This window comes from Drosophila montana, unplaced genomic scaffold, assembly GCF_035044405.1.
Source record: "Drosophila montana isolate Dmon_TW-CO22-7 unplaced genomic scaffold, ASM3504440v1 contig_1505_1, whole genome shotgun sequence".
Taxonomy (NCBI): Eukaryota; Metazoa; Arthropoda; class Insecta; order Diptera; family Drosophilidae; genus Drosophila; species Drosophila montana.
Window position 1 is genome coordinate 4,747,751 of NW_026996452.1, and position 16,351 is coordinate 4,764,101.

The following is a 16,351-nucleotide window of genomic DNA, read 5'->3' on the forward strand; positions in this document are numbered from 1 at the left end:
GTGGAAATTTTGAAAGTAAACACAATTTTTTGGTTGACTCATAAAAGATAATTTATTTGTATGTTTCAGAAACCTTTTATGAGGAAATTTTTTAAAAAATTGTCAACGCTTAAGTGAGAACATTTAATTTATATTGGCAAAATCAAAACCAATAAATAAAACTTGTTTTAACAATAAATAATTCTGCTTTACGAGTTTGCTAACCAACTGTAACGAAAAGAATTATCTATATCAAGATAGACGGATTCAGTTTTACGGAGTCATTATGCTTAACAAAATTATATAAAAAACAAATCTGTTACAACGTGTATTGTATGAGACTTTTATTTAAACATAGTTCAGCGTATTGCTGCCCCAGTGTTATTTACACAATTTATAAATCAACTATATATATATATATATATTAAATATATATTGGATTTGATTTGATGATTGTTTTTTAAATAATGCAGCAAGCAATTTAATCAATGGCTAATACAACGCATGCCTTATAACATAATACATATACACACATAAATATATGTATAGCTGATCTCTATTCTTTTTAAATATACAATAATAATAACTCCTCTCAAATTGAAATAATACTTAACATTTACAAATTGAATTTGGGACCAAATTGAAACTAGCTTGGAATGCTTTACAAATACGAGTTTTTTCTCATTTTTTTCACATTCTATACTGCCTTGAAATCAACAAGAATTTTTAACAATAAACAAAATCGTGTGTGAAAATAAAACAGAATAGACTACACATAACAATAGAAAATTAGTTGTTTCTTTTTTTGTTTTTTTGATAAAGACGGATCAAAGTATTGCAAAATGTTACGAGGCGCTAAAACATTTATCAGATTTGCTCTCACTTAAGCATAATTATAACATAGTTTATAGCTTTATGGCGTCTAAAAAAGACTTGATTTTAATAGTTATATATATTTTCTGACAGTGTACAATAATTTTCAGTATTTAACAGATTCCATTTAACGTGTTCCTTTTTGTTTAGCTTTAGGTTTAGTGATTGGCGTAGGACACAACTACAGGTTTTTGCTTACACTTATTATGTAGGATGTACATACATATACGTAGGTATATTTCACATAGGCTATTTGCATTTTTGTTATTTTTTGTAATATATTTTCTGTTGTTTTGTTTCACTTTAGCTAAATTTGGAAATTTTCGCATACACTTATATAAATAGATGTATACATATAAATAGTCAAACTCATTTTATATTTTATAGTAATAATATAAATATATATGTATATATATATACGTATATGTATATAGCAATTTCATTTTAATATATATGTGTGTGTGTGTGATTTTGCTCAACATTATAATAGAATTCTTAGCATTTCCTTTTCGTATGTAGCATAGTGTAAACATTTATAATTTCTTAGTTTTGTCTTGAATTTCATTTTTTTTTATAATATCTGCAAATATATATTTATATATATTATATTATGTGTGTGTGTGTGTGTGTGTGATTTTGTAATGTTTGCTGGTCTATGAGGTTATCGCGCTTAACGTGTGTGTGTGTGAGTGCGTGTTGCGATGGCGCCTTATAAAGCCCCAAATGGATCGAGTGGTAAACTTTTATTGCCTCCATTCTGCGTCGCCTGCGTGGGTTGCATAATGCCCGTCGTCGGCCCCGCCGCATTACTGTGCGGCGCGCCCATCATCGTCGGTTGCCCCCCAGTCAAAGGGGCTGCCTGTGCCAGCATATTCGGCTGCTGACCCATCACCGGCATGCCCTATAATAATCAAAATATATAATTAGTATACATATTTCAAAATTGTACGTTTTGGTTTTTTTTTATTTTATTTTCATATCAAAAATTCCAAATCATGCAGGAGTTGGAGGATTACTGGAACGACTTAAGACAGACGCCAAAGGGCTACATCAGTTCGGGGGGATAGAGAGAGATAGAGAGAGAGAGAGAGAGTGAGAGAGAGTTGTGGGTTAACAAGTAGTTGGCTTTTAGAGATTGGCCGCCGTAAGCTACATACATATATATATGCACATACATATATGTGTATATATAATATATAAATGGTTTTTTAAACATGGGACAGGCTGGGTTAGTGAGCTCTACATAGGTATACAATTGCAACATTGTAACAAAAAGAAAATCAAACTCAGTGGAAAAACTCGCTACAATATAAAATACTACAAATTCAAAACTTCAAAACCTAAAAGAACTTAAAAGAACGTGAATTTTCAAAAAAGTCTATATACGAAAATAATTAAATTTATACTTTCTCAAGTGATTGTTCGAGAGAGAGAGAGAGGGAGAGAGAGAGAGAGAGAGAGAGAGGGAGATGCCTATAGAAAGGGCAGGTAGATATATAGGTGGGTACCATAACCGGAAAAATAGAGCACGGGGCACCGTTCTTAAAGCTCAGTGCGTAGGCAGAAGTCAGCGTAAGTAGATTCGATAGTGATAGTGAAGTCGTAGGCAAAAATCAAAATTATAAAAAAATATATACATATATATATTAACACAAACATAATCAAAAATAAAGTATTTATATATATATATGCAGTTTTAAAAAAATGAAAATTATATAAAACTAAAGCAACTCATGGAACATATTAAGTACAAACATTTATTTTATATTTGATTATGTTTTTCTGTTTTTTTCAAAGTTTGTTTTGTTTTTGTAGTACGTTGGATTTGTTGTTTTTCTATTTGATAAATTAATTTGTTTTGTTCGTTTGCATCATTCTTACCTGCATATAATTTGGCATTACAGGATAACTAGCATGTATATACGGATGATTGATTGTGATTGGCGCTGGACTTACGGTCATGCCATGTGCCTTTATATACATATTTATACATAAATATATATATATATATATATATATATATATGTGGATAATTGCATATTTATATTAATATACATTTAGTGTGTGTGTGTGTGTATATATTGAATATATATATAACACAAACATACAGACAGCATTAACACAGGCGCATCGTGAGTTTTTGGTGGTGTAATTTTATTATATCATTATTATCATTTGATTTGTTGTTATTTTTGATATGTTTCAATATTGCGGTATGCGTTGGATAGTTGAAATATATAAAGCAACATAAAATAAAGAAAAGAAAGTGATAGTTTATATATATGTATGCATATATATGTATGATATATATATATATATAATGTTATATTAATACCAATATAAAGAAAAATAAAAACCAAACGGAATAAATACAATTATATGTATATGTGTACGAGTACGAGTACGAGTATTATATGGAATTTGTGAATAATTGGCCTGCATGTGTAGGGGGTAGCTGAATCAAGTAGCTGCTTGTTTTGTTGTTGTTGTTGTTGTTTTAATCAGTACCTACACTTAAGAGGTGTGCCAGAACAGTTAGCCCTAGTGCTAGGTGTAGTTATTGTTGTTGTTGTCGCTGTGTGCTTTGTGATGTCGTGTTTAAATGAGAGACCTTAACCAATATATCATATATGTATTCAAATAGAGAGAGAGCGAGAGTAAGAAAATAAGAGTTAAATAAACTTACAACTTGCAACAACTTGGTTTAATTCCTAGTTAGCTTTATACCAATTCAAGGTGATATGTATATAAGTATATGTATAAAGATATAATATGTCCACAACATCTAGATAAATTTATTTAGGGTTAATCTTAGGCGCAAGTCAGAAAAATGTCCACACAGATCAAGACAATCAATAAATAAACCAAGTAGCTGTAGTTGTTAGGCAAATGCTAGGTGCAATTCGAAGAAAAAAAATATATAAATCATGTTCATAAAACATAAATAAATCAAGAAAATTAAATAAAATAATAACAATAATGATAAGAGTACTCGCATGTTACATGGATTGTGAGCCTAAATTGTTGTTTGACACAATCTTATGGATCCTATACATAGAAAAGATATATGCCCAATATAATTGTTTGCAATTGCCTCGAGTATTCTTTCTTTCCCTTTCACTTTTAGGGCACAAATAGTCTATCTATCTATATATTGTTTTATAGCTCTCATCAATCTGTAGTTTATGTTTTTGTCTCATACAATTGATGTTTGTTGTTGTTCTTGTTGTATTTAGTGGAGTTACGTTTGAGTTGAGAGAGAGAGAGCGAGAGAGAGAGAGAGAGAGAAAGAGTAGAGAGTTAGTTGTGGTCAAAACTCACCATTGGACGATAGCCAGCACCAGTTGTAGCCGCCATTGGTTGTGGTGTCCAATTAGCACCTGGTTTCGCTGTATTTTTAGGTGAATTCCATTGCACGGGTCTATGAGATATAATGTGGTAAGAGAGTAATGGTATATAGAGAGACGAAATCAATGAAACTGTTTGATTTTCAATTCGATTTTCTAGTTACGTTTCTAAAGGAATTTTTTTCGAATTAATCGAAACCGAATGGGCTATGGAACGGGAGTTGGTTATGTACACAAATGGAACATGAATATATATGGTTATGGATATGATTGTGGTTAGATAGACAATTAACTAATAATATAAATATTTTGCCTTAGCTGAAATTGAAGTGACTCTGCAAAATTCTCTGCAAATTACACAACATTTTATCTGGCCTTGTAGAGGGTATCATAATTTTGTCATGAAATGTGTAACGCTTAGAAGGATAAATCTCCCACCTCACAAAGTGGAACTATTCTAGATCAGCATTAACAGCCGTGTTGATATAGTTTCAATGCGAACTAGTCTTCTTACTTTTAAGGCGATCGAAGCGATCCATCTTTCGGTCGAAAAGTAGGTTCTTGTTTGGCAAAATATTCACTATTCTCAAACATCTGAAAAAGTCAAATTTACACAAGGCCATAAACTAAACGAAAATATGCGACTTTGGCTCTTTTTGGAATTCTAGATAAGTCAACTAGCATAAATTTAGTCAATTTAATACATGTTCTTTGATGATAAAAGATGAAAAGAAACGTTCTTATATATTGATTAGAGTTGACCTTTTTCTGGAAACTGCCCATATAGAAATATGGCTGCAGTTATGTTTAACCGATGTTGTACACTGGTTATTTGGGTTCTATTACTCGTGTCTTAAGTTATTTGTCTTTGGAAAATGAACTTCTCGAAGACTTGAAAAAGGCTGTACCATTAAATTTGCATTAACTTTTTTCAGCTTTGTTTGATGAAACGTGTTTGAGATGATATCGTGATGAGTTTCTCAGACTTTTGTCACACATTTATATATACACAAACACACACACATTAATTGTTGGGTTTCTTGACGAATTTACTCACTTTGCACTTGCCGTTTTATTTATATTTAAATTATCAACTAGTGACATTAGTGAACTATCCAGATCGCCCGTAATTATCTTGCCAGTGCCAGCTGGTTGTTGTTGTTGCTGCTGTTGCTGCATCTGTTGTTGTAGCAGTTGTTGCTGTGTGTTCTGCTGTTGTTGTTGTTGCAGCGTCAGGGCCGGATTGCTGCTATTGTAGCCCTGATACGCAGCACCTGCGGTGACAACATTTATTTGATTGCTGTTGTTGCTGTTGGCTGTGGCCGGTTTTAGAACATCGCCCAAAGCATCGAAGCCTTTTTATCGTGTTTACACACACATTTACATATATATGATATATTTTTTGTTGTTGTTGTTGTTGTTGTTGTTGTGAGATATGGCCAGTGCACCGTTTGAGGCAGACATTTACACAAAGAGACATACACAGTTGTTGGTTTTTATATGTATAGAGCATGAGATAAATGCAGGCCCACAAGAAATTTTAATGAGTTTTTCGATTTGTTTTTTTTCGTTTTTCAAATTTTGCCCGTTTTTACAATTGTTTATATATTTATTTTTTTTTTATTCAATTTTTTTATTGCGAACACACATACATATAAATATGTATAAGGAAAATTGAATTTTTAATGGATTTGTGCCACCAACATTAACATGAAACAATGTTTTTTTTTTTTTTTTTTGGTTTTGTTTTTTATGTTACGTACAAAGGAACATAAAAAAGAGAAAAAGAGAAAAAATACATTGACAAAATAAATATTGTGAATACTTCTTTTTTTTCTTCTGTATAATGTTAAGTGCTTTATCAATGTTTAATTTTAAAATTGTTAATTGGTTTCAATTGAATATAAATGGCATATTACAGGAAGATTTATGCGATAGTAGGAATTGTTAATAAATATGTATATAATTAGTAAAGCGGGTTATAAAGCAAGTAATATAATATACAGGTGCAAATATCAATTGTTTAGATACTTTAACTAGAAGCGAAAGGGCCTAAAAGACTTAGCTTAAAGCCTTGAATAAATACAATTACAAAGCCCATACTTTCCACAGACTTCTCTAAGATATTAACACAACTTTAACTTTTATACCAAGACAAATTAATTCACGTTAATTTTACTATAACAGACCTCGGTCAAGCTCTAAACAAAGCCCTTAATATATTTTTCTATTTATCTTTTGAACAGCTCTAAGAAATTGTTACCTTTAAGCTGCTTCCTTTTCTTTCCAATACTTTAAACTAAATTCAACTTACACCAAACAACACAATCAAGGCACAATCACGCAATTTTTTTTTTAACATTTAAATGACATTGATAAATAATATAAATATTGATAATAATATTTACAAAAGCAAATAAGAAATAAACTGACAATAAATCGAAATGTACACAAAATAATTGAAGACGAAATTTATATGAATACTTAAGCTTTTAAGGAGATTTCACATGAGATATACTCAAGTATTTAAGTCTTTTACAAATACTTTTCAAATGCCAATTAAGCTATGATTGAAATACCAAGTAATTTTGACGAAATCAAATGAATGCATTCAAAAATAGCATGTATTTTTGAACCAATGAAATGAATGCATTCAGAAATAATAATTACTTGCAAGTAGTTCACTTTGAAAGTTGTTCACTTGTTAAGCAAATGTAGCTTAAATATTTGAAAGTATTTAAAAATGATATCAGGTTAAGTGAATATGAAGCAAATATAAAGCAAATATTAAGTATTAGCCTGTGTGTAGCAAATGCTTCTGTTGAACATTTGCTAAAATGCGTTGAAAGCTTCTTTCATTTGCAACATTCGTAAATACTTGGTTTGAAATGCATTTGTGCAAAAGACTCAGTAAGTTAAGTAGAGGCAGACTTTTGTACAGATTATGCGATCTGTAAATGGTTGGTTGGTTGGGTGTGTGTGTGTATGGACGTGTGTTTGTGTGTGCGTGTGTATGTGTCGCAGCAGCACTACAAGCACAATAAAATGAGGCCAATATTGACGATTGAAACTTTGTACAAAAACAAAGCACGCAACGTAAAACTGGGTTCTGCGTTCTTTGTGTTACACATTTTGCACGCGAAAGTTCACCTGTAGAGAATTGTGGCATCGTGGACGTTGATAATAAGGCCAGCTCTTGCTGGTGTTGTTGTTGTTGTTGTTGGTATTGGTGTTGTTGCTGCTCATGGAGCTGTTGCTGTTGTTGCATATAAAATAAGGCGGCTTGCTGTTGTTGCGGCTGCTGTGGCTCCATATAATGACCACGGGGTTGCATATCATCAAAAAAGGGATTTGGCAATACGGCTGACGACGACGACGCGGCTGATGTCATTCAACACAGATATATTTGCAAGGATTTAGTTTGGGGGGGGGTAGCCATAAAGAAAATCAATTAAATTATAATTTTAACTAAATTAAATCGTTTGGTGTAGAAACAAAATTACGCACAAAATTCAAAAGTTTTGGTTGAAAAATGTGTAGAATTGAGTTTCACGCATACAGCAAAAGTAAGTTGTGTCTGGAAAACTTAAGACTAGGTTTGTTGTCTAGCCTTTTTGGGGTCTGCTCACATTGTGTACAATATAAAATAATAACTGTAGGCTGTGTTAATTATATAGTTAGTTAGTACAACATGCCAAACATATTAGCAATTAATATATATATATATATATATATTATAGAAAATTGAAGAAAAGTACATTTAAGTTCGTTAAAAAGTGCAAGTTAAGAGCACCGCGCCATATACATATGAATATATAAACGTAAAATTTTAGCCCATCCCCAAAAATTAGAACTTTCGTTTATAAACATTAAGTTGCATTACAATTGTTAATGTATTAATGAGACAAATTATCTGGCTGTTATTTAATTGTTTTTATGTTTTTAATGTTTTTTTTTGTTTTTTTATTGGAACACTTACCTGCTGGTTCCGTATTACCAAAAACGGACGTAAAATTACTATCGGAAACGAATGCATTTGTAGCAGCAGCGGAGGAAACTGTAGAGCCATTGAAACCTATTTTATGGTTGTTTTTTTTAGGGAGGTTTTTGATTGGATTTTCATGTGTGTGTGATTTATCGAGTCATGTTTAGCGTTGCAGTTGTTGTTGTTGTTGTAGTTGTTGTTGTAGGTTGTTTTTTGTTTTTTGTTTTTTGGTGTGGAGAAAGAAAACCAGTGATGGAAATGAAGAGCAACAATACATTAGAGAAGAAATTGAAAAATGAATAAATAAAAACTTACAAAATAATATGATATACATAATATACAAAATAAAGATAATTAAGATTTAATGTTATTTATGATGGGGAAATATATGTGCATCAAAAGATTGTGCTTAAAGACGGCCAGAGAGAAATAGATTGGACGGAGTGCTCGCCTTTTGGATATATATAAATTTCTGGGTCTGAGACAGCTACAAGACACAACATGGGTAATACGTATACATATAGATATTGACTTATACAATAAAAAAAAAAACAACACTTAAGCAACTAACTGGAAAGCACGTAACGAACTAATCTCAATTGAAAATATTAATTAATTAAATCATAAGAAAATCATAGCATGCTACCGTTATTATGCATCCATAAATTACTGGCATTTAGTGCAGCACCTGTTGCTCCGGCGGCAGCTGTCACATTGCCGCCACTATTGCCACTGGCCTCGAACATGTCAGCGAACGGATTGCCCAACTGCAGCAAATCATCGGATGCCTTTGTGGCATGCGCCTGTGGCGCACCTGCTGCAGCAGCAGCGGGCTGTGCCGACGCGGCACCAAACAGATCAACTATCGGCTGACCAGCCTGTGAGGCTGGCGGTGACGATAGGAATGGATTTGTTAGTGCAGCGCTAGCGCCAGCAGCACCGCTACTGGTGGGCGACGATACCTTGGACTGATGTTGGGCGTGGAAGCGGCAAAACGGGGGAAGAATACAACAAAAATTGATTGTTTAGATCGCGATCAATTGAATCAATGAAATGTACTTGGCATTCGCACTCACTTTGTACTGATTCATGGCCGCCTCCTCTTCGGCGAGCACCTGTGCCTTTAGCTGCTCATCAATGCCGTTGGTGGTATCAAATTTACTGGATGCGGCTGCAGTTCCAAATGCCGAGCTAGTTGAAGAGAGTGCAGAGACAGCGGATTTAACATTCGTGCGTTGATAGCTGCGCCAACAAATCAAATGCAACCAAAAGCACGTGACAAAACATATGCAAAATCATAGAGAAAAAAGGAGTAAAAGATAAAATAAATTAATTAAAACATAAGCAGTTAATATATATTCGGAGTGCCGACGATTGAAAACTCTGGCAAATAGAGTTACGATATGACCGACTCGAACTAAATTCAAATAATCTCTCCCTTTACATCTCGCAACAAGCTAACAAATCCCTCTGCTAGAGTATTCAAAATGAAAAGCTAAACTGAACAGTTAATAAAGTAAGCAACTTATAATGAATAATAGCTAAATAAATAACTAAAAGCCGCAACACACCTCGATGATTGTGTGGGCGTATTGGCTGCGGAGACCTTGCGTCCCTCCAACGTAGCCAAATGCTGCTCCAAGGCATCCAGCAAAGAACTGGGCGCCTTTGTCAAGTCGGGAATATCGCCCTTGTCAATGCCCACGTTCTGCAATTAAAATAATTGTTTATTTTCAACATATTTATGATGATTCTATGTTATGTATACATACCTCAGCAACCTTCAGGAATTCCCCGACACGATCCATGCGCACCAAAAACTTTTTGTATAAATCTAGAGCATCGCGTGCATGCTTCTTGTTCATATCGAAGTATTTCTCCAGTAAATTGATAATGCCATCATTATAGCAGGCAAACAGACGAATCAAATCACGAAACAGCAGCATGAAGCTCATATTGATGACACCTGTTCAAGATGGATTAAGAGATTAGGGATTAATGTCAAGATATAGTAGTTTATACATACCATTAGTCAAATCATTGGACTGGCAATCAAACTCCAGAAGCCCATCCAATTGTGCCTGCAATACGGGCAACGTCTTCAATAGCTTCTCCGCGTTCATATTACGCAACGAGCCCTCCTCTTTTCTAAAGTACAAAATGTATATATAAATCAATCAACTAATGGTAATTGTTATATGAATATAGCTTTCCAACTTACCCGCGTTTCACTTTGCAAAAATCGAAAGCCATGGCGCGATAGGAGAGCGACTTCTCATTCAAATACTTGGCATAGCGTCTTATAAATGGCGACATATCATAACCTATTGTACATGATAATAATAGGGTATTATTAGGCATATAATCAGGAATTACACAAGACACATTTATTTAACGCCAGTCGGACAGTCAATTTTGAGGGCCAAATATAAGACTAGGAATATGTTGGTTAAATTAAATCAGTTAGTCAAATTTGTCTCGCTTTATCTGTAGGAAATGGTTTTCGGTTTTAGTTTACAGCCATGGCCACAAGAGTTAGTGTACAATATGTTTTTGTTGTTGTTGTTTTTTGTTGTTGGTAACCCATAAACCGTTATGAAAATTCTGTTTTTCAACAAATACTCACCCATTCTGCCACCTGGAATGCCCATGCCACCATCTGCAGTATAGGTTCATAATTCGCATTTGCATATATTATTCATATTTTTTTTTATATATGTATTAGGAATGAATTTCAAAGTTATTAATAATTAGATTTATATTATGTATTCGTTTGGGTGTGTGTAAGCAGCGCAATTCAGTGTAAATATTATTGAAATATTATCATTAGAACGAATACACAAATGAATAAGCCAAACGCAATTCGCAGCATTCACATGTGGTGATTCGAAAAAAATGGGTGAAAATAGAAAGAGAAGACAAGAGAAGAGAAGAGGGTAAGCCATGTAATATTCAATTTTAAATATAGTTAAGTAGTTAAATATTGTTTTGTTTGTTGTTAGCGTGAGTAAATGTTAGAAAGCATCAAATCGTGGTTCGTTATTTTTTTGCCCTTTAAAAGGCTCTTCTTTTTTGTTTTGCTTTTTTTTGTTTTTTGTTGAAATTCATTCGGTTATACCTTGCACAGTTCCTTTGTCCAGAAAGGAGCTGAGATTGAATGTTGAATTGCTTGATGCGAGATATTGCATAAAACGCTGCAAAAAGAGGGCAAAAACAATTTGTTGCTGATTAATAAAAAGTTGATTGTAAATAAAATAAGTTGAAATTAAAAAATATATAAATATAAGTGTTTAATAAAATTTTTGAATAAAAAAATGCATATAAAAATGCTTTGTTTTTAACGTTTACAATATAGAATTATTTCTAAATCTTTGTCAAGGCTATGAGACCCATTAACAATTTATTTAAGTAGCGCGTTTTGCACTTATTTTGACTCCCACATTGGATGAAATTACAATTTCGAAAGTTCTAAATTGAAACCAATTTTTCAATTTTATTAGACATGAAATATACTTTTTAAACGCATAATTTTGAGATGTAGTATCTGCATCTAGAGCTTAAAACCAATTAAGTTTAGACAGATTCATCTCAGTTTGAAGTTTAGAAAGAGTATTTTATATAAATATGTAAGCATTAGTTCCCTTTTTGAAATGTTATTGGAATCATATATACCATTAAAATCACTCGAGAATAGCTGCTGGGAGGGGTCCCAATTTAAAACCATGTCGCAATCGGAAACAAAGAAAGCTTTGCGTTTTTGTCGCCAAAAAAAAATGTGTAGAAGAGGAAACCAGGCAACACTCAAACAAAAAATAAAAAAGATAACATAAAGAACTAAAGAGCACGCAAGTCCAAAAAATAAGCAAATCTAACGAAAAAAGTTCCGATTAAAAAACAAATGAAATAAAATAAAACAAAGCGACAACGAACGTGACCTTTTTATAGTATAAAAGCAACGCCCCACAATTACGGCTGGCGCAAGCGAAAAGTGAAATGAATAAAAGTAAAAGTTTTAATCGCGAGACGCCCTCCGCCCCCTATCTATATGCTTAGAGAGAGAGAGAGAGACATTTAAGGGGTCTTTTATATTTACAAACCTCATTGCCGTATGCCATCAAATGATGTGTAGTTATCAGCGATTTATAGACGACCACCCAGTTGGCGTTCTGTGAACGTTCGATAAGTAAATTGGCCAAATGTGGTATCGAGACATTCGGTTCGTTTGTGCAGTGCACCAGATCTGCAAAAGAAGCAAAAACAAATATATATATAAATATATATATGTAAATAAGTAAGAGATTATTCAATGCAATAATAGGTACAGTGAAAGCTCTGCTAACAAGCAATTGACTTGGTCGTTTATCTACTCTAAGTGAACAATTTTCATAAAATAAAGATTTTAATACTCTTTTTGGATGATTTCTGATCTTGTGCTGATTTCAGGTGATCAGGTGCTATCGATATCAACTTTTAAATTTCCTGATCTTTATATTTTATTTACTCAAATCTTTTAGCGAACGTCTTCCTTGTCGTTTGTGGGCGTCCGTTCATGAGGACTTTCACTGTATTTTAATACATATGGTGTTATCATCTTGGAGTCGACTTATACGGCCTATTGTTCATTGTTGTTCTTATCGTTCTTATATTCTGCACATATGACTTTTAAAGTCGCCCCAAGAGACTCGCAGTGCATTTAAATTGTGATAAGCTGTTGTGTCTGGGTTGACATATGAAAATTAAATGCATAAGCTAAATACAATATATCGCAGTATACTATCTATAATGGATATTATATAAGTATCATCATTTTGTTTCCGACCGCTTGTTATCGACATTTAAAGAGGGGCGTTTGTTTACATGTGGACCAAGCAGCTGCTTTCAGACCGACTCGCAATGCACTCGCTGATTGCTTACACACACACACACACACACACATTGCGCACACACACACTGCGCACACACATTCACACAGAAACAAAATGAATCACTTTATTCAATTCAATAATTGATATTCGTGCGCATATGTGTGCACTAATTGAAATATATTAAACCATATGGTAATATCAATATTTACTCGTTAAATTAACGCTTGAAGACAAGTTTTAATTGATTTTCCAAAGCAATTAATACAATTTACTCAATTTTTCATGAAATATGTATGTTACATATTTTTTAAAGATTTATTGAATAGATCATTTGAATAGTTCATCTTAAAGTTTCAACAGTCTAGCTTAATAACTATTTATACAATAACCTAAATTCGAAGTAAAAGTAAAGGATATATTCGAGTGTGTGTAAATACTATTTAGGTGCCTGAGATGCTTGGGCACAGGGTATACAAATATAAAAGCCATTGACCCAAATCAAATTGATTGACTTTAAGAACCAGAGCATGTTCATTTCAACTTTTTATGCATGGAAAATATTTTGTTTTAAATTTAAACTTGATTTCCTCAGATATTTTCTGTTTACTTATTTTAAATACCAAATTTCCATAACATATTATTATTAACGCTGCGGTGCACTTTTCTGCTAATTGGAATATTATTCGCCATTCAATTTACATTAATAGGAATTCCACAGGAAACCGTGCTAGGCATTTTTTCAGAACTTAATTACCATCGAAACCCTTGTTTCATCTTTTTTAATTCTACGAATTTCCAACTGGTTTCATTCACAGATTTATATTTAGTTATTGGCAAATGAAAACGGTTGAAAGGGTAAAGGAGAGAAATGAATCGTATTCTTTACATTCTACCTGAGATATGGCAGAATGTAACCTGAGAACTGGTTTTGTTTATTTTTATTTTGTTTCTTTCTCAATTTCTAAATTGTAGCTTATGTTCGTTTTTAATGACCAACTTTTGATTGACTTTAGTTTTAATTACAAATGTCAGACTTGAGTATAGAATTTATTTTTTTCTAATAAGAATAGTATGCTGATCATAGAGTTCGATCTAGAAAAATAATAATACCTAATCTTAGAACAAGTTTGTGCTGTTGTTTTTAGAGAATAAAACTAAATATCATATTTATATTTGCAGGAACATAAATACCAATTAGAACCCAAAACAATATTTAAACCATCAAAATAGATAAATCCACATAGCGACTAGTTTCTAATATATTGACTTTTATGAACAAGAAGCTTGACATAATATTTTGCTCGTGATCTGCATACTTTGCTTCGAGGGCAACAATTCTCGTTGGGTCAATGTGGCCGCTCTTTTGTTTGGAACTGAAGCATGACGCGGGCACACTTGACGCATATGTAATGACCGCAAGCCTTAACTTGATTTATTTTTATTTTCTTAATTACAACAAAGTAACTCACACATACACACATTAAAAGTCTCATCTCATTTCTAGTCGAAGTATTATCGCATACAAGCAAATCTATGCTAATTATGGGGCCGATTCAAGTAATTCCCATACAAACACATATGCATACGAATGAATCCATGTGTGTATATGGTGCTGTATGTACATATTTATGTACGGTACTAGATATTAACAAAAATTTCTCATGAGTCATTTCGCGCATAAGTTGCAAACGTGCCAAAGCGGCAAACTCGAATAAGAAACAGGTCAAAGCAAACACTGACAACGGCAGCAACAGCAAAAACGTCAACCAAAATCCAATAAGAAGACACACAAAAGATCACGTTGCTTGGCCAATCAGAAATTCAATATAAAACATAGACGAGCCTAATTTTTGTTGTTGCCTTTATTGTTGTTGTTGTGCACAACTTGTGCATAAATTTAAAAGGCAATGACACCGTTGAAACGGCACATAGCTTAACAACAAAAATAATATCAAATGCTGTTACACACTCACACACACAGCCATACTGTCATTGTAAATCTTACACACGTGCAGCCGTGAGAAAGTGACGTAACATTAGAAAGAGAGGCCTACAGCAGTAAGAGCGAATGACGAAGCAGCCAAAAGGAAAGACCACAAACAGCAGCTGAGGCGAGGCAGCAGGTGCATTGCAAAAGCTATATATATGTATATCGAGTGGGCGTAAATGCGGAGAGCGGAGCGTTTGCTGTTTTATTTTCTGCTATGAGTTACTAAGCACAGTTACACATGCACAAAATGATAAAAGTTTACAGTAATTGGAATAGCGACACAGGCATGATAAAAGAAGAAAACGCAGCCCTGGGCCCTACGACACACACGCTCACACACACACGCTCACACACACACGCACATATATTATACATATGTTACGTTAAAAATCCCACAAAAATGGACAATAAAAAAACTGCCGCCAAGCGGAGGGGTTAGAGGGTGAAGTGCTTCTCTGTGTAATTCAATGAATGGCAAAAAGTTAGACAAGACGACAAATTTTTTCATGCATATACAAGCAAGTCTGCGCCAGCTAACCGTTATTTTCCAAACTTTGTTCGCTTTTGTTAGCATATTTAGTCTAAGTCTTTTGGTTTTTCTTCGTTTTGCATTGCACTTACAATCCAAATGCTTCTTCTTTGGCCCAATGCATTCTTCAGTTGTGGCCTTGCACACAGATTTGGCCAGTCCTTGGCCAGCAAGGCTGTGACGGGCAGCCAACAGCCTGTCGTTGATTGTTTGACCAGCCATAGTCATGATGAAGCTGTTTTTGTTGTTTTTGTTGTTTTCACTTAATTTACACTAGTTATATTTCCAATCTAATTTGATTATGTGCTGCAAAGAATGGACCAAAAAGCACACACACACACTGTGACACAGGCCAGTACACGCACACACACACGCACACTCAGAGGCTGGGAGACGTATTGATATTGATTAGTTGTTGTGGCAAATATTAAACGAAAAAAACACGACTAGCTGGTGCCACACAAACTGTTCATCAGTTGCAGCTGCTGCACAATTCGATTTAACGTCGCGTTTAATGCGCTCTTTAGCCGGTGCGTAACGCTGTAACGCGATCTTTAATTCTCTATTTTTTTCTTTTTGCCACAAATCGATAATGGCGACCAGCACTTTTGCAGCCGATAAGAATAATGAGCGCTGGTATGTCGATGATTTCTTGTGAGTGAGATATGAGTCCTATCGATATTTTTAAGTGCTTAGCATATGCGATATTAATTTACTAGAGGTATTCCTTAATTTGGATGTTAGCGTTATTATCTGTACAAGCTTAAGTTACTTGGTTAGTCG

The 16,351-nt window shown here is 33.6% G+C and overlaps 1 protein-coding gene across 12 annotated transcripts; it reads right to left on the bottom strand.

The window, feature by feature from the left end:
- Positions 1-883: 883 nt before the first annotated feature.
- Positions 884-16,194, bottom strand: lap (like-AP180). 12 transcript variants are annotated; one of them, XM_064694061.1, is made up of 16 exons: positions 15,661-16,193; positions 12,282-12,424; positions 11,303-11,378; positions 10,811-10,843; positions 10,406-10,508; positions 10,211-10,332; positions 9,957-10,150; positions 9,756-9,892; positions 9,261-9,426; positions 8,873-9,152; positions 8,179-8,274; positions 7,350-7,580; positions 5,257-5,554; positions 4,174-4,273; positions 2,734-2,823; positions 884-1,753 (listed from the first exon to the last, which is right to left on the bottom strand). In XM_064694061.1, the coding sequence occupies exons 1-16, from the start codon at positions 15,794-15,796 to the stop codon at positions 1,562-1,564; spliced, it is 2,397 nt and encodes a 798-aa protein (XP_064550131.1). In that variant the 5' UTR covers positions 15,797-16,193; the 3' UTR covers positions 884-1,561. The 12 variants fall into 12 exon arrangements, with proteins under 12 accessions (XP_064550131.1, XP_064550122.1, XP_064550140.1 ...); XM_064694052.1 differs by having other exon boundaries at positions 8,831-9,152; XM_064694070.1 differs by having other exon boundaries at positions 5,257-5,473; positions 8,831-9,152; positions 15,661-16,192.
- Positions 16,195-16,351: the final 157 nt, after the last annotated feature.

Coding starts and splice junctions, on each gene's coding strand:
- lap (XM_064694052.1), bottom strand. CDS start 15,796: ATGACTATGGCTGGTCAAACAATCAACGACAGGCTGTTGGCTGCCCGT. Junction 10,844..11,302: donor GGACAAAGGAACTGTGCAAG/GTATAACCGAAT, acceptor CCTATACTGCAG/ATGGTGGCATGGGCATTCCA. Junction 2,824..4,173: donor GTGCTGGCTATCGTCCAATG/GTGAGTTTTGAC, acceptor ATGTATATAAAG/GCACATGGCATGACCGTAAG.